Raw genomic sequence first — 19,481 nt, 5'->3', positions numbered from 1 at the left:
GATGCTGCAGGGGAATCTCAGCAGGGGAAACCCAGCATCGCAAAAACGGGTGCTTCGCTGGCAACGGAAGTCCAGAGACGGGGCATCCCAGCGGTGGCGGTGGGTTTGTAAGGTGAAAATAGTTTGTAAGAAGAGGCAAAAAAATCTTAAACCCCGGGTTTGTATCTCAAAAAGTTTGTATGACGAGGCGTTTGTAATATGAGGCATCACTGTATTTCCTTTTGGTGTGCACATAGCCATGCATGCACAATTCCACCTTCTCATCCCCCCAGGGACTTATTTTCCATCTCAGTCTTTCTTTTGCCCACTTCTTCTTTCACATGGAATTTAGTCCTGATTATCTTTGACATTGGACTATAAAGAACAAAAAGGCTGAATTATCTGTACTGAGACATTGGGGTTTACATACCATTGCAGTCTTTCTCCAAGCACTTTAGAGGAATCCTCGGTGAGTACTTTGTACATATCATCTTCTTCTAGTTTCCGTTTATGACCAATAGCGAATAAAGGATTTAGCCAGCTGTCAATAGAAAGATTGCTCCTTATGTAATTATTGTACAAGACAAAAATAAACATACTTTCTTTCTTTCTTTCTTTCTTTCTTTCTTTCCCTCTCCTTCTTTCCCTCCCTCTTGCTCTCACAACACACACCTACATCTCTTTAAAGAGATTTAACATTAGTTCACTAGTCAGAAAAATAAAAGCACACTTTTGGAGAGGATGCTCACAAAGCTGCAATAAAATTCTAAAATTTGGATGGCGGAGCCTTTAGAAGTTACAAAGTTTTATGTGATGGCGCTCTATAAATATCAGAAATGTTCACCAAAACCTGGAATTGTTAGCAACATATAAATTACAGTGAATAATAAACAAAACAATATGTTGGATTTCACTACCATGATTTCTAATATTGTAACCTTCAGAGGATTAGTGTTTTTAGAATGGCCAGAGATCATAAATAATGCTAACTCTTTTGTAAACATTTTTTTAAATATTTGCCAGGGACACTTAGCTATATAGAGTTACAACAAGTTAAGAGTCTCTGGGACCTGCTAGCCGTTATGTAAAACAAGCCTCATGATCGAAACATTTAAATATGTTAAAGGGTTAAATAAGGTTCAGGAGGGAGGTGTTTTTAATAGGAAAGTGAACACAAGAACAAGGGGGCACAATCTGAAGTTAGTTGGGGGAAAGATCAAAAGCAACATGAGAAAATATTTGGAAACAACTCCCCCCCCCAGAGATTAGAACTGCCCCCACCCTCCCTGTCTTTCATAAACTACTCAAGACTCACTTATACCGCCAGGCATGGAGGAGTTGAGACACCTTTCCCCCAGGCTTTTTTATACTTTGTTTTCTGTTTGGTATGAATGTGCTGTTTGGTTTTTAAAAAAATAATGATAGGGTTTTATATGTTTTTTTAATATTAGATTTGTTCCACTACTATATTGTTTTTATTACTGTTGTAAGCCGCCCCGAGTCTTCGGAGAGGGGCGGCATACAAATCTAATAAATAGATAGATAGATAGATAGATAGATAGATAGATAGATAGATAGATAGATAGATAGATATAATAATAATAATAATTATTATTATTATTATTATACATTTCTATTTGATATCACATAAATCCATGCCTTAATTTGCACCCTTTATACTTTAATTACGCACCTGTTTTCCCCTTTATGTCATATCACTCTCTTCCCTCTATCTTCCTCTCTTCTCTCTACCTTCTTTCCCCTTCTATCACTTTCCTACTTCCCTTCGCTCCTCTTCTTCCCTTCCTTCTCTACTTCCTATTCTCCCTCTTAACTTTTCCCTGAGTATATCTATTCCAAATCCATGTTATAGTTAATTTATGTTCCTAATCCTATTTAATTATCGGTGCTTCTGTTAAACTAATCCCCCCGCTCCCCCAGTATCCATATCTATGGTGATTTTTAAGATTTTCCTAGCTACCTTAATTACTATATTAATGCTGCCTCCTCAACTACCTAATTTTGTCACCTGGATCTACCTTCTTCAATTTTCTATTTTCCTTCAATTTAATCAATATTACTTATCTTCTACACATATTTATTTTCTAACCAATTAACTCATACATTATAATATTCAGAACCTTCCTCACTATCATGCAGCTTCAAACATACAACTAATCATCTCAGGCAGTTGCAATGAATAGAGCAGGTGAGGTGCGACAATCAGCTGTGTTAATGTATGAGCAGAGTAATCCTTGTTTACCAAGGTTGTGCACACACAGAAACGTTTAGATTGAGATTACTTGTGAATAACTACTCAGCCACACACAGATATACTAACTTGAATTAAAGTTTACTTTGAGAAATAGCATATTCAGATAAACAGTCTAAAGTCATACACATAATAAGTCAGAATAACAATCCAAATATGACCAAGTGCATAGTCTTTCTTACCAGTTGCCTTTGTCATAATCAGCAAACAAAGATATCAAGCTTAAACACATTTTAGATGTACAGTGTTTCCTCGATTTTCGCGGGTTCGAACTTCGCGAATAGCCTATACCACGGTTTTTCAAAAAATATTAATAAAAAATACTTTGCGGGGTTTTTTTTATACCACGGATTTTCCTGCCCGATGACATCATAGGTCATCGCCAAACTAATAATTTTTGCAAATAAATAACAAAGAAAAAATTATTGTTAATAAATAATTATGTTTATAAATATCAGGATCACTAAGTGTCTTATTCAACGGTGAGTAACAGTAATAATGAGAGTAAATGCTTGTTAAGGGAATGGGAAATGGTAATTTAGGGGTTTAAAGTGTTAAGGGAAGGCTTGTGATACTGTCCATAGCCAAAAATGGTGCATTTACTTCCGCATCTCTACTTCGTGGAAATTCGACTTTCGCGGGCGGTCTTGGAACGCATCCCCCGCGAAAATCAAGGTAACACTGTAATACATAACTACAATGCAGGGCATGCAGAGAATTGCACAGCAAACCTAACCGTGAGTAGCGATTAACAGCAAGTAGCCCAGTGATGGCAAACCTATGGCACGGGTGCCACAGCTGGCACGCAGAGCAATATTTGCTGGCATGCAAGCCGTTGCCCTAGCTCAGCTCCAATGTGCATGTGTGTGCCAGCCAGCTGATTTTTGGCTTGCAAGGAGGCTCTGGGAGGGTGTTTTTGACTTCCAGAGAGCCTCTAGGGGGAAGTGGGAGGACATTTTTACCATACCCCGGCTCCAGGGAAGCCTTTGGAGCCTGTGGTGGGAGAAACACAAGCCTATGGGCCCACCAGAAGTTGGGAAACAGGCCATTTCCAGCTTCCAGAGGGCCTCTGGGGGATGGGGGAAGCTGTTTTTGCCCTCCCCAGGCATTGAATTATGGGTGTGGGCACTCGCGGATGCGCAATAGCACACACACACACACTCTTTCGGCAGCCAAAGAAAAAAAGGTTTGCCATGACTATCATAGCTCATTGGCCCCAACCTTGGTTTCTTAGAAGTAAAACTGTCTCTCCTATGGCTTTACTTTTGGTATAATTAGTTATATATTGACCTTAACTAGTTTATGCAATTTACTAATTTAGGATTTAGGAGTGGAGGTAGGTGAATTGCTACTTCTGTAAAATTAACCTGATCCATTTCAGATATTCTGTTTATATTACAGTAATTGCTTTGGATGACTTCCCAAAATTTAGCTTGGTTCCAAGCCAGAAGCAGCCTGTTTTCGATTTGCATGATAGAGATAAATATTATCTCAGTCTGAGCCTGAGCATGTTCTGGTAATGCAGGATATGACTTACTAGCTGTGTTTATGTACTTAACTTGATTGCGGTCATTAACCACCACAAGAGAGTCGGTATTCAAATATCCGAAATATACAAAACTGAATAGACAACAGGATAGTTAAGGAAAGAACATACAGAGGGGGGAAAACAGCTAACAGACAAGAAGCAACAGAATTAGACTCAGAGGTATTTTGTGTCTTGTTATCTTCCTTCTACTCCTATTTCTTGGAAACAGGTAAAAGAACCAGCCAAGTTAGGGAAGCATAGCTCAAGGCAGTGGACTAGCAAAAGGTGTGTGTGTGTGTGTGTGTAAATACTTAAAATGTTGTTTTCTTCAGGGTTGTTCAGGAGAAGGCACTAAAACATTGCTAAAACAATATAGCCAAAAAAGCTTCTAGAGTTGTTAACCTGATCCTACGCAGCTTCTGCTCAGGCAATCTCACACTACTCACGAGAGCCTTCAAAGCTTTTGCCAGACCCATCCTAGACTACTGCTCATCTGTTTGGAACCCATACCACATCTCAGACATCAACACCCTTGAAAATGTCCAAAGATATTTCACCAGAAGAGCCCTTCACTCCTCCACTCGAAACAGAATATCCTACGAAAATAGACTAACAATCCTGGGCCTAGAAAGCCTAGAACTACGGCGCCTAAAACACGATTTGAGTATTGCCCACAAGATCATATGCTGCAACGTCCTACCGGTCAATGACTACTTCAGCTTCAACCGCAACAACACATGAGCACGCAACACATTCAAACTTAATACAAACCGCTCCAAACTTGACTGTAAAAAATATGATTTCAACAATCAAGTTATCGAAGCGTGGAACTCATTGCCGGACTCAATTGTGTCAACCTCTAACCCCCAACATTTCTCCCTTAGACTCTCCACGATTGACCTCTCCAGGTTCCTAAGAGGCCAGTAAGGGGCGTACATAAGTGCACTGGTGTGCCTTTCATCCCCTGTCCAATTGTCTTTCCTTTCTCTCACTTATCATATATATTTTCTTTCTTTCATATATCCTCTCCTCTAAGTTCACTTTACCCTTATATATATTACTACATGTCTACATTTTCTTCCTATGTATTTGTGTATTGGACAAATGAATAAATAAAATAAATAAATAAATCAGAAAGGATTTTGAATTCAGGGAGAGAGCTGAAAAACTATGCAGCTTGAGTAATAATTGTCAGTTCTTCTTGCCCTTGCGTCCACAAAGATTGCGTCAACAAACAGAATAAAATATATAAGAATAGTGAGAAGAAAAGTCAGGTTAAAGCAGTGTGTACTTAGCAGGACACTAAAGTTCATTTGGCTCACTGGAGAAGAGCCTAATGCTGGGAACAATTGAGGGCAAAAGAAGAAGGGGGCAACGGAGAATAAGGTGGCTGGATGGAGTCACTGAAGCAGTCAGCATGAGCTTAAATGGACTCTGGGGGATGCTAGAGGACAGGAAGGCCTGGAGGGACATTGTCCACGGGGTTGCGATGGGTCAGACACAACTTCGCAACTAACCACAAAGTTCATTTTGTTCTGCAAGCAGAGGTGGGCTGCTGTCTGGTTGGACTGATCCAGCCGAATCGCTGGTTTCACCTCCCGGCTGAGCCTGCCCACCTGCCCTGGCGCTAGCCTGTCTTATTTATCTCACTTTCTGGCTTTATTCCCTGTGTGCGCAGCCCAGCTTGTTAGGACTCTGTTGGGTTGGCAATATATTGGCTGCAGATGTTGCAGGCTGCCACAAGTGGGAGCTAGTGTTTACAGTGATCCCTCATTTTTCGCGGGGGATGCGTTTGAGGACCACCCGTGAAAAACGAATTTCCGTGAAGTAGAGGAAAGGGTTTTTTTTAATGTATTTAACGAGTATTTGAACTTTTAAAACCCACCCTTTGCATTAAACAGTCATTCTATAATGTTTCTCAGCTGGAACTACATGTGATATCCTACCAGTTTCTTTAACAGAGTACAGTAGTACTGTAGAAGAATTTTATGGATTTTTAATGGATTTAAAAATTTTAATGGATTTAAGCCCCCTTTGAAAACCCGTGAAATAGCGAATCCGTGAAAGATGAACCGTGAAGTAGCGAGGGATTACTGTATAACTTATTTCTCTGAGTTACTCTCTCTGTTTCTCTTTGTCTGACTACTTCAGTGATGGCAAACCTTTTTTTTCTCGGGTGCCAAAAGAGTGTGGCTGTGTGCTATCATGCATGTGTGAGTGCCTATGCCCATAATTCAATGCCTGGGATGGGCGAAAGCAGTTTCCCCTGCCTCCCGGAGGCCCTCTGGAGGCCAGAAACAGCCTGTTTCCTAACTTCTGGTGGGCCCAGTAGGCTCGTGTTTCACTCTCCCCAGGCTCCAAATGCTTCCTTGAAACCAGGGAAGGTAAAACTGTCTCCCCCATCCCCCCAGAGGCTCTTTGGAAGCCAAAAATGCCCTCCCAGAGCCTCTGTGTGAGTCAAAAATCAGCTGGCTGGCACACACATGCACAATGGAACTGAGCTAGGGCAATAGCTCGCGTGCTGGCAGATATGGCTTCACATGCCACCTGTGGCACCCATGCCATAGGTTCACCATCACTGGTCTAGGGTGTTTAGTTCTTAAAGGCATTGAGCCAAAGAGAGACCGCAATATACTCCTCTGACTTTCATTTAAAAGCTTCCAAAATGAGAGAAGGATTCAGCTACTTATTATTTTCAATAGTGACATAAATTAAGGAAGTATGAAAATTTCTAAACCGGTGTCAGCTGATAGGTCACAACTACATTGTTCTGAAATCATTTTAGGGTGGGTTTTTTCCCCTTTAATCATCTATGTCATAAATTACTCGTGATAACTTGGTTTATTGCCCAGAGAAGTTTCCCCCAATTAATTACCCAAGAATTATTCCAGGGGCCATTTCCAGAAATATATGCATGACCAAACACACACACACACACACACACACACGCACACACACACACACACCACCACACCTCTATCACCCAACCAGAAGATCTGTGTTCCTACCATTTTTTCTAAGATCTGTAGAGAACAACAACAGAAATGGAGGTCAATTTAGATGATAGCAATCTTGCAAGTTGTATCATCAGCCTTTAATTAAAATTTAAGGAGGAAGATGACATCTGAGATAGAACCTATTTTCCACTGGCTCAAAGACTGTACTCAAAAGTGGGTTGATTTAAGGCATCACCAGTCAAAATATTAACTTCCCAAAAATGCTTAAGGCAGGCCTGAACTTTTTGAGGACCTGCTCATTCTGGGGACCAAATATGGCTCTAGGCCAATGGTTCTCAACCTGGGGGTCCAGCCCCCTTTGGGGTTGCCTAAGACCATGGGAAAATACAAATTTCCCATGGTGTTAGGAACTAAAGCTTCTATTCTGGCTCCTTGCAATATATTTTTACAATCTGACCATTCATGTGTTTACATTGTGGATGTCCCTCTGACCTTCCTGCCAATCAGCTTAAAGCTCTGTTGGGAGAATTGGCACTAGATTTATGGTTGGGGGGTCACCATTGTTGTACATACTCCTGATCAGTTGGAGGATGATGAAGATATTGAGGACTCAGATTCAGATAGTGTTTATGAAGTAGTGGGGGGCCCGGGGTTACAGGTAGTAGAACAGGTGGGAGGCTAGCCACAGGATGGGGCTATGAGTTCAGGATCTAGTGAGGGAGAATCAGACGCTCGCTGGGTTAATGCTAAATTCAGAAGGGTTCAGAAACGTAGAGAGCAAAGATCTGGAAGAAGATATTAAGAAGAGGAATGGGTTAAATATTGTAGTGAGGTATTTGGCACGTCAGGGGGCTAGTGGAGAAGAAGGGTGGAGTTTCAACGTTGCCAAAAAGAAATATGGATGTGTTTTCGCCACGCTAAAAGTAAGCCAAAGCATTTTGTATTGTATTTAGTCAGTGCTGCTGTTTTTTTAAAGTTATGTAGTTAGGAAAATAAATCTTGTCTACGAGAAGCAGGAAGAGGAATGTGAGAAATGCGGCTAAGAGAGAGATAACGGACCGAGTGATGTATGGAATGTATTGAAGTACAGGAGAGTAGAGAAATAAACGGAGTTGCTTTATTCATGAAATGATGCATTTAATGAGAGTTATTTGTACTTACTAAACTTCTACCAGAACAACCACAACATGAGGAACTGTATTAAGGGATTGCAGCATTAGAAATGTTGAGAACTACTGTTCTAAGCTCATGCTTGGTGTGCTGAAGAGCTTTGGAAACTGTATAAAATGCACATACTTATGGAGCAGTGCACCTTTGGCTCTCTGATTTATGAGCCAATCCACTCTGTGATCTTCCCTTACCCTCAAGACATTACCCAAACTAACTTATTCATTGTTTTCTCAATTTTTTTCTACCTGTTCTAACATATGCCAGAAAAACATGAATATTAACCTCACAATCAATACAAAAACTATCCATGGCCCAAAGAGCCATGGAAAGATAAATGCTCCCTCGGCATCACAAGACAAGATAGAAAAACCTGTGCATGGATTAGAGAACAAATTAAAATATACGGTGCCATGAAAAAGAGTAAAAGAATCAAGATAGAAATGGTCTGGTCACATGGCAAGAAGAAATGATGGCAGATGGACCAAGGCAGTTGTAGGATGATAAAAAAGTGTCCCAAAAAAGACCTATATTATTTATTTATTAATTGGATTTCTATGCCGCCCCTCTCGAAGGACTCGGAGCCAGTATGGTGGGCCCAACTGACAAAGGAAAGTTCAAGACCATATTGGTTGGAAATCTACAGAAGAGGCCTTCATCCTGCAATGGATAAACAATGAGGAGGAGGAGGAGTGGGAAGAGGGGGAGGAATGCTTTGCGCATGCACAGAGGGTTAAAAACAAGAAAATGGGACATCTAGGCAGGTGGGTGGAGCCTCATGCTGTCACCGCTACCACTTCTCTGAACCACCACCATCCACCAAAACTGGTATGCCCAGACCAGGCTGAAACGGTAGCATTTCAATCCTTTTTGGGGTATTAGGGACCAGTTCCGTGGAAAGAAGTTTTTCCACAGACCAGAGAAGTCATAGTTTCATGGTGCTGCCTGAACATGATTTCATGTTCTGCCTGCATCCCATAGATAGGGCTTCACTTGTTTGTATGGCCCAGTTTCTTGTATGTTGCAGTCTGATAACAGACCACAGACCAGGGGCTGTGTATCCTGTTCTAGACCGACACACAAGAAGCACAAGAGAAGCATCAGTAATCCTGGCCTATGTATTTGATATTTGATATTACAGTTCCCCCTCCTCACCTACCAGCGTGAGAAACCATCCTTAAGTTTTGAGTTAAATAAAATATTTTAAACTAGCAGAAATATATGAATTGCAATGCTTAAGAACGTGAGGAAAATTCTTTTTACTTCTTTTAAGTATGTAACATTTAACTTTGCCTTTAAAGACTCCAATTCAACCTACAATTAAACACAACTGAATATCAAAATAAAACTCTCATAACATCATAAATCAGTTCAACCAAGTTTTAGGATACAGACTTACAGTACTTGTTTAAGAATAAACCCATTAAAGTTTGCAAAAGAAACATTGTCCAACCAATCCATTTGTTCACTTTACAGAAATTATCATATCATCTCAAACAAGTATTACTGATAATAATTGCCCAACAGTTAAGAAAAACACAAGAGTTCAGTGACACTCATAGCAGATACAATCAGATAAGTGTCAAACAGTTTGAATAACTCAAGATAAAACTTAGCCGATTATATATTGGACAAGGTTTTCATGATGGAACACTCTCAAGAAATCTTTCTTAAAATCTCTGCATCCACTAAAACAGCTGTTTAGATACTACTGCTACTCAACCATAAATAAAAACTATATTCGTTTCTATTTTTTAAAAAAAACATAAAATATTAATGAGTGTATGCTATTATTTCGCCCTTCAAAACAGTTCATATATTGGGAGACAAGCAAACTTCTTTACTAGCTGTTGATGTTTTCCGAAGCAAATTCAGGAAGACCTGTAGACATACCCTGTTTCCCCGAAAATAAGTCACCCCCAAAAGTAAGACATAGGAGAGGTTTCGTTTTGCAGCATTCCCAAGCAGAACATATATAACACTGCTGTCCATAAATTGCATCCCAAAACACTGCATCAATCAGATTTAAAACACATCCAATACGCATCCAACATGCAGCTGCGTGTTTGGATGCGTTTTGCTGCAGCAGGATCGCAGATTTAATACAACCGTTATTATTATTAAGATAATATAATCATTACTTTAGAATAGAGCAGTTAGAAAACCATCTAGTTTGTGCTAATTTAATTTTAACAGTTTGTCTGGTTATGCTGGTTTGTGATGACAACTACAGTAGTACCTCTAGATACGAGCTGCTCCACATGCGAGTATTCCAAGTTACGAGCCAAGACAAGAGCAAAATTTCTGTTCGACACCCGAGCTCAAATTCAGGTTTCGAGCAGAGCTTCCACTAGGTGGCGCAAGAATTCCTTGCTTCCAGTTATCACGGCATGAAAAACAAAATCTAAAGGCATTCGTTCGAGATGCGAGTTGATCGACATACAAGTTCGGGTCTGGAACGAATTAGACTCGTATGTCAAGGTACCAGTGTACTGTACAGTATATAATAAATGTTCTTTTTTTTGGTTCAGCAATAAATGTGACTTTTTCATTGGGGAAAAAATAATACGTCCCCTGAAAATAAGACATAGCACATCTTTGGGAGTAAAAATTAATATAAGACACTGTCTTATTTTTGGGAAAACAGGGTGTATGAGTGGTTTGCCTTCTGTCAAAAATAATAATTGGTTGGCTGTAATGGGGAACCTACAGCATGTGTGTGGGAAGTGGCACGCAGAGACATTCTCCAGGCACACAAGCCATCAACCGTTGCTTTTCTGGGTTCCGGAACGCTGACCAGCTGGTCACAGGAACACCAGAAACCAAAAGAGCAGCCGCCTGATGCATATCCACATGACAGGAAGATGATCTTCTGGTTTCCGGCGCGCATATGCGCACTGGTCAGCTGGTCTTCATGCTCCACCTGGTGCGCAAGCCAGAAACCAGAAGATCATCTGCACGCACTGGGCGGCTGCTCTTCTGGTTTCCAGCATGCGTGCATGCACACACACACACATATCCCCATTTCGCCAACACTGCTCTAGGGGCTCCGACAACTCTGATCCATCAGTTTGCATTGAGCAGTTAGAATATTTTGGCCGCAACGTACATCACTTTGCACTTGCTGACAATAGATGAGATCTGCCATTTCGACACCCGTTCCCTAATCTGCAGAGATCTACTTGGAGCTCTTTGAAGTCCCTTATTGTTTAATCATCCTGAACAACTTTGTGTCATCAGCAAACCTGCCTATTCCACTAGCTATGTCCGATTTCAGGTCATTTATAAATACAGTGTTCCTTCAATTTTCGCGGGTTTGAACTTCGTGAAAATTCTATACCACGATTTTTCAAAAATATTAATTAAAAAATACTTCACGGGTTTTTTCCCTATACCACGGTTTTTCTTGCCCAATGACATCATATGTCATCGCCAAACTTTCATCTGCCTTTAATAAATATTTTTTAAAATAAACTTTAATAAATAAACATGGTGAGTAATAATCTAAATGGTTGCTAAGGGAATGGGAAATTGCAATTCAGGGGTTTAAAGTGTTAAGGGATGGGTTGTGATACTGTTCATAGCCAAAAATAGTGTATTTACTTCCGCATCTCTACTTCACGGAAATTCAACTTTCGCGGGTGGTCTCGGAACACATCCCCCGCGAAAATCGAGGGAACACTGTAGTTTAAAATATTCCAGTGCTAGAATAGAACATAAGGGGCCCCATTAACAATGGAATGGAATGGAACGAAACAGAACAGAATAGAATCCTTTATTGGCCGAGTGTGATTGGACACACAAGGAATTTGTCTTTGGTGCATGTGCTCTCAGTGTACATAAAAACTATAAGTGATAAATCATGATTATAGTCATCATAAAAATACATTCATCATAAGTCATAAGATACAACACAGTAGTAGAATCAACATAAATCATACTACAACCTTCCATTGGGCAAAATTTCCATTTATTTATACTTTTTGTATTCCTTAGCTTAGCTTACCCACAGGGGAGTCTCCACTTTTATTCCATGGATGTTAAATTTACCGAGAAGTTGTTGATGAGGGACTTTAACATAGGATTTTTTATCTAAGCCAGGGATAAGCCAAGTTGGCTCCTCTATGACAGGTGGACTTCAACTCCCAGAATTCCTGAACTAGCATGATCAGCTCAGGAATTCTGGGAGTTGAAGTCCACAAATCATAAAAGAGCCAACTTTGCCTAGCCCTGATTGTTGTGGTTGGCTTCAAGCCAGCTCCTGTGGCGGCTGATTTTGGCGCAGAGGAGTGGGAGCCGTCTGTTTACAGAAGACCAGTCTGGCTGTAGGACGAATCAGACAGTGAACCAGAAGCAGAGACAGGGAGAGAAATGGAGAAGGAAGGGACTAGAGAGTCAATCAGATCTCCAACCAGAGGTTCATCTGAATCAGAAGGAGAAGAGTTCATGAACAACCCTATTCTGAATGCACGGGTCCGGAGAATGCTTGGAAGACATGAGCAGCTGCGCAAACGCAGAAACAAATTATAGGTCACAGGTGATAAAAATTAATGACGCTGCTGCAACCTTGAAAAAGGGGAGGGTTGGAGAGATTTGTGTGGGAGTCTATCGTTCAGTGTTGAAGAAAGTTTGGTGAATTGTGGTTTGGTATTTGCTGTGGATTTCTGGACATTCTGACATTCAAAATTGTGAGTTACTTCTGGCTGATGTAAGCCTGGAAGGCTCCTACACTGACTGTAGTAATTAACTCTGACCTATTGACTTCTTCCATTAACATTGCTCTGGAACGCCGTGGTTTGCAGTTTTCTGAATATAAAGAACAACCCTTGTTTAATTACTTTGTTCCTAGGTGGCTCGAGCCCAGGCAGAACACTGATTAAGTAAATTATATCTACTTGCTCACCCTTAAGCCTTAACCATACATTTATTAACACCTTTAAATACTGCAATAGATTAGCTAGACAGAACCACCCTTAGTGAAGCCGTGTTAGGTATCTTTGAGCAAAGTCAGTGTTTCATGTATCTGGTAATTTTATCTTTAAAAGAAACTGCCAGTATCTTCCTGGAAAAGATGTTAATCTGACAGGCCTATAATTTCCTAGTTCTCCCTGGGAACCCTTCTTAAAAATTAAAGTTCTTTTGGCCATCTTCCATTCCTCCCTAAAGAAACTGAATGCAGAGACAGGCTGCCTAGTGAAGTTAGTAGATCTACAAATCTCAGCTTTAAGATCCTTAATAACTCTTGGGTAGATGCCAATGGTTGCGGTACGGAATACGCTTTGAAAAGTAATTGAAGCAATTAAAAAAAGAGTTTTTAAAACCCCTTTGGAAAGGAACAAATCACTGATAAATTCACACTCATTACAGCTAGTGCTCGACTTACAATGTTTCACTTAGTGACTATTCAAAGTTACAACGGCACGGATAAAAAGTGACTCATGTACATTTTTCACACTTAACAACTGTTGCAGTATCCCCATGGTCATGTGATCGGAATTCTGATGCTCGCCAATGGATTCATACCAGGTCATCCTCAACTTACAACATTTCATTTAGTGACCGTTCAAAGTTAGAACAGCACTGAAAAAAGGAACTTATCACTGTTTTTCTCAGTTACGACCTTTGCAGCACACCTCATGGTCATGTGATCAAAATTCAGACACTTGGCAACTGGTTCATATTTATGACTGTTGCTTTGTCCCAAGGTCATGTTATCTCTTTTTGCGATCTTTTGAAAGCAAAATCAATGGGGAAGCCAGATTCACTTAACAACAGTGACCGGATTCACTTAACAACAGTCAATGTGGAAGCCAGATTCACTTAACAACTGGCTACTAACTTATCAACTGCAGTGATGCATTTAACTGTGCCGCGAAAAGGCATACAATGGGGCAAAACTCAATTAACAAATAGTTCACTTAGCAACAGAAATGTTAGCATTAATTGTGGTCATAAGTTGAGGACTACCTGTATTAGTATAAGCAAAATGACAGTTAGGAAGAACTAACTCTTGGTTTTCGGAGCAGAATCTGTGATGCCCTCATAACTTTCAGGCGTTCTGCTCTGCTGAAAGGAAAGGCAATGCCCGTATAACTGCAGCTGGACAGATAGATGCTGCAGACTGTGGGTGACCAAATAAAAGAAGGAAGGTATGTCAGTGACTTCATGAGTTCATGACTTTGGAAGTTATGGTAACAAAGTCAGCCAATGAATAGGTATAGCAACTAAGTCAGCCAATGAGGGCTGTTTGGAAACTGAAACAGTATTTGCTAGGAGCCTGGTCGTGGCTTAGCTTAACTTCTGTACTAAAACTGCATGCTATGCTGAACTCTGGAATTGAAACTGAAACTTCCTCCATGACCTTACAATCTCCACTCTTTACCATGTTGGAAAAACCAGCATGGATATTGTATATATGCCTTATATGTTAAGGCATACGTTAAGTTTTGAATCCTGCTGAATTGTCTGATTGTACGTGCTGCAACTAACTCTGACAAAGTGGTACAACAAACCAGGAGTTCTGCACTCACTCATACACCTTCTGACATTCAGTATATAAGAGACAGACTTTGTTTAACAACCACTTGTTCAGCGTTCAAAGTTAGACCAATTGTTCAGTGACCACTGCAATTGTTACACGGTCCCTGAAGTCATGTAATTATGATTTGGGCGCTCAGCAACTAGCTGGCAATTACAACATTGCAATGTCCCATGGTCATGTAATCATGACTTGCAATCTTAGCTGCAGTGTCCAGCAAGAAAAGTCAATGGGAAAGCCAGGAGGAGGTCAGAAATGGCTGTCAATGACCAATGGATGCTGCAGCTCTGCAGGATTCGTCCAACAATAACAATTGGGGCTGTCAAGAACTGCTATCATTAACTTAGTGCAGTCACAATTACATTGTTCTTTACTATCCAATCACTTGGATAGTAATTCCCAGTCCCAATTACTTTGGATAAGCAAGGAGTACTTGTAGTTTAAACAAAGTTATTGATATAGTGAAGCTATATAAGGTTGCAGGGCAGGAGTGGGAGGGGAAGGAAAGGAAAAGTAGGGTAGGGTAGGGGAAAGAAGGAACGAAATGGAACAGAATAGAACAGAACAAAATAGAACAGGATTGAATTCTGTATTGGCCAAGTGTGATTACACACACAAGGAATTTGTGCCTGGTGCAGAAGCTCACAAGTAATAGGTCACAGGTCATAATCATAGTTACATAGTGACATGGTACAAGGGGATTGTATTAACTTTTAGGTATTCCACTTGGCTTGATAGTTTTTAGATTAAAAATTTACCCTAGGAGATTTTATTTCATCCCTGACCTAAACTCAGATTTGAATGGTTTGAAGTTTCAAATTCCTCCAAGATTTCTTGAAGATGAAAAACAAAGCCTTGCTTAAGTGTAGGAAACTAAACAGAGACGAATAATTATCATTCTGCAAGCATCATTCTGACTTTCAAAAATGAAATACTCTTTCTAAAGGATGCTGAAGTATCTCAGTGTTGCATAAGAAAATCAAGTAATGAATGTGTACGATTTCCAAACAAATATTATAAACATTGATTTTCTGTGTGACAGGACAATACCTCCTTCAGTCATTAACTATTAACTTCAGAAAATTTCTAAGTGCTTAGTGTATTTACATTCCTTAGTAAGACAGTGTGTTTTTACTTTTATTCCTTGATCTTACTACATGAAGAGACAAGCAGAAATACATTAATGTTCTCTTAATTCCTGTATAACAGAAAAGGAAAATGGCCTTCTATAGTTTGAATGTATACACTGAGAAACTATAGCTTTTTTAAAATCGCAGATTAATACAGCTAAATAATACAATAGAATTCAAATAGATAAGCATGTGCCACACAAAACCACAGACCTAATAATTGTTGATAAGAAAGGCAATAAAAAAAGTCATGATAGTGAATATTGCAATATCCGGAGAAATAACAGAAGAGAAAGAATCACAAAATACAAAGACCGGGAAGAAGAATGACTGTGGCAAAAGAAAGCAAAGATAGTACCAATAGTAACAGTCGCCTTGGATGCAATTCCCAAACATCTGGACCACCCGTTGAACACCATCAACATTGAGAAAATCAGAGTTGCAACTTGTTCATATTTATGACCTTTGCTACATCCCCGTATCGTGTGATACATTTTTGCAGCCTTCTAACAAGCAACGACAATGGGGAAACCAGATTCACTTAACAACCGGTTTACTACCTTATCAACTGCAGTGATTCGCTTAACAACTGCGGCAAGAAAAGTTGTAAAATGGCACAACACTCACTTAAGAAATGCCTCATTTGGCAACATAAATTTTGCCTTCCATTATGGTTGTTAAGTCGTGAACTAAACTACCTGAGCCGGGGATGGCGCAGTGGTTAGAGTGCAGCACTGCAGGCTACTTCAGCTAACTGCTAGCTGTAGTTCAGCAGTTCAAATCCCACCACCGGCTCAAAGTTGACTCAGCCTTCCATCCTTCCGAGGTGGGTAAAATGAGGACCCAGATTGTTGGGAGCAACAGGTCAATTCTGTAAACTGCTTAGAGAGGGCTGTAAAAGCACTATGAAGTGGCATATAAGCCTAAATGCTATTGTTATTGTTCTGGATTCTGGTAGAACTTCGGTTACATTGGAAATAATGCTTACTGAATGTAGGATTTCATAAACAAAAAAAATCCATTTTTGTTCTCCTCTCATCCGTATTCCAAAATGTAATACAGACATTCACATTCCTCTCTCTTTATCTTCAGCAATTAGAGCACACAAACATTCCTCCATGCCTCTTCCCTTATCTTAAGATTTATGTCTATACAGCATAGTTCAAAAGCACCAGGAATAGCTGTGAAATAACAAAGAATAAGCTAGCTCACTCCGGGGCCAAAACAACATACGTCCCATGATATATTTACAACATTGAAAACTCCGCCCTTCTTCCCCGCTGACGCCCTGATGTGACAAATACATCACTCCAGTAATTAACCCGTTCCTCCCCTTAATATCTTTTCCCTAACACTTGCTCCCTGCGCCTTTGAACTCTTCTGAAGTGAGGGTTTAACCAGTGATTGTCTGTCTCTTCTTCACTGGAGTCTAGACTCATAGCAACATCCTGTGGCTGGCCTCCCACCTGTTCTGATACCTGTAACCCACGGCCTGCCACTAATTCATAAACACTATCTGCATCAGAGTCAAGCTTTTCAGCATCCTCCAACTGACCAGGAGTATGTACAACAGTTATTGCTATTATCTCCCAGGTTTACACACAACAAAGAAGTGTGTGACACAAATGCTTTATAAAGGATTGTGCAGCTGCTCAGGCAAAGAAGAGGTGATCTGACCAAGCAGCCTGGTCAAACGTCTTCAAGCTTTACACCCCAAATGTAGTATTTCTAGCCCAGTGGGGCAGAAAAGTCAATATGATGGCCACAGCTATGAGTTGAAAATCCTAGCCCAGTGATGTCGAACCTGTGGCAGAGCGGTATCGGAGGAGCTGTTTGCAGGCCTCCCAAACCCTCTGCACAACCCCATTTTTACCAAAAAAAGGTAAAAAATGGGCCCAATTTTGCAAAAAACGGGGCACACAGAGGGTTTGGGAGGCTTGCAAAGTGTTTCTGAGGGCAGATAACAACTTTTTTTCTTGCTTACCTCTTTGAAATCTTGGTGCATCTTATACACCAGTTCATCTTATAGTCCAAAAAATATGATATTACGGTATTAAGAACCATTACGAAGTATAGATAGTCCTCTCTTACAACAGTTTATTTAGTGATGGTTCAAAGTCACAACCGCACTCAAAAAAAAGTGACGTATGACCTTTTTTCCACAGTTACAATATCAGCATCCCTATGAAACATGTGATCAAAATTTATTTATTATTATTATTATTATTATTATTATTATTATTAATTAGATTTGTATGCAGCCCCTCTCCGTAGACTCGGGGCGGCTCACAGCAATAATAAAAACAATGTACAGTACCAAATCTAATATTTAAAAATATCTTTAAAAAACCCTTATTTAAAAGCAAAACATACACATTTATTTGTTTGTTTATTTATTCAACTTCTATGCCGCCCAATCCTGAAAGTCTCAGGGCAGCTTAGAACAAAACATAAAAGTACAGTTAACAATAAAAAGAAGTCCAATATAAATTAAAACAATAACCTCAGTAAAAATTCACAACTTAGCAATCCAATCAACACAAGATATCATTCAATACAATTTGGCCATGAAAGATGTACAATTCATGGCCCCTGGGTCTGCCGGAAAAACCAGATCTTCATGGTCTTTCGAAAGGCCAGCAAAATTTAGATACTTGGCAACCGATTCATATTGAGGACGGTTGCTGTGCCCCATGATTCCTAAGAGGTCAGTAAGGGGCGAGTACAAGTGCACTAGAGTGCCTTCCGTCCCCTGTCCTATTGCTCTCCTATATCTCCTATACCTTTCTTCTATTCCTATATCTCTTCTTCTATTCTTTCATTGATATGTTCTATTACTATATCTTCTTTTCTATTCTTTCTTAGATATATTTTACTATGAGTATATCCTCTATAACAGTGGTTCTGAACCTGGGGGTCAGGACCCCTTTGGGGGTCGAATGACCATTTCATGGGAGTCGCCTGAGACCCTAGGAAAAGACAAATTTCTCCTGGTATTAGGAACTAAAGCTTCTATTCTGGCATCTTGGAACATATTTTTACAATCCGACCAATCAGGCATTTACAGTGGGGGCGTCTCTCTGCCCTTCCTGCCAATCAGCTCAAAGCTCTGTTAGGAGAATTGGCACAAGACTTATGGTTGGGGGTTACCACAACACGAGGAACTGTATTAAGGGGTCGTGGCCTTAGAAAGGTTGAGAACCACTGCTCTATAACCTTCATCATGTATTTTACTATGTGTATACCCACTAAAACCCTCATTGCGTATTGGACAAAATCAATAAATAAAATAAATAAAAAATGATGGTGGGATCCATCCCGTTTCGCAACCTTCTGGAGGAGCAAAGTCAATGGGAGAAGCCAGATTCACTTAACAACCAGGTTATTAACTTAACAACTGATTTACTTAACAACACTCAGTAAGACAGATTGCAAAAACGGGGCAAAACTGACTTAACTGACATAAATGTGTGGTTCACTTAGCAATAGAAATTTGGGGCTCCATTATGGTTGTAAGCCAAGGTACCTTTGTGAGAATTAATCCAGGGAAATAAGACTTAACAGACCCACATTTTTGAGACGTTGAAGGAATTAATCAACAGTGGTTGTTTGCTTAAAACCACCACAGAGAGAAAAGTCGTAACATGGGGCAAAATTCAATGTATTTATTTATTTATTTGGTCAAAACATGTACAAGATAGCAGGTATTTGTATAAACATAAACATCATGATTCTTGCCAAATGTCCTGTATCTTTTCTTTTATGTACACTGAGATCGTAAATTCCTCGTGTATCCAATCACACTTGGCCAATAAAGAACTATATCTTTTATTTTATTTTATTCTATTCTATTCTATTCAAAGCAAAGTAAGTACAAGTAAATTTGGACAACTGGACAGTAAGACATTAG

At 39.9% G+C, this 19,481-nt stretch overlaps 1 protein-coding gene across 3 annotated transcripts in view; it reads right to left on the bottom strand.

Moving 5' to 3' along the window:
* ABCC4 (ATP binding cassette subfamily C member 4 (PEL blood group)) overlaps positions 1 to 19,481 on the bottom strand; it is a 234,331-nt gene that overhangs the window by 213,108 nt on the left and 1,742 nt on the right. For all 3 annotated transcript variants that reach the window (XM_070751291.1, XM_070751294.1, XM_070751292.1), the window contains exon 2: positions 410 to 520. In XM_070751291.1, coding sequence (XP_070607392.1) covers positions 410 to 520 — 111 coding nt within the window. The remainder of the gene's footprint in view (positions 1 to 409; positions 521 to 19,481) is intronic.

The sequence above is a fragment of the Erythrolamprus reginae genome, chromosome 4 (assembly GCF_031021105.1).
Source record: "Erythrolamprus reginae isolate rEryReg1 chromosome 4, rEryReg1.hap1, whole genome shotgun sequence".
NCBI classification, from domain to species: Eukaryota; Metazoa; Chordata; class Lepidosauria; order Squamata; family Dipsadidae; genus Erythrolamprus; species Erythrolamprus reginae.
This window is presented reverse-complemented; position numbering and strand designations above follow the sequence as displayed.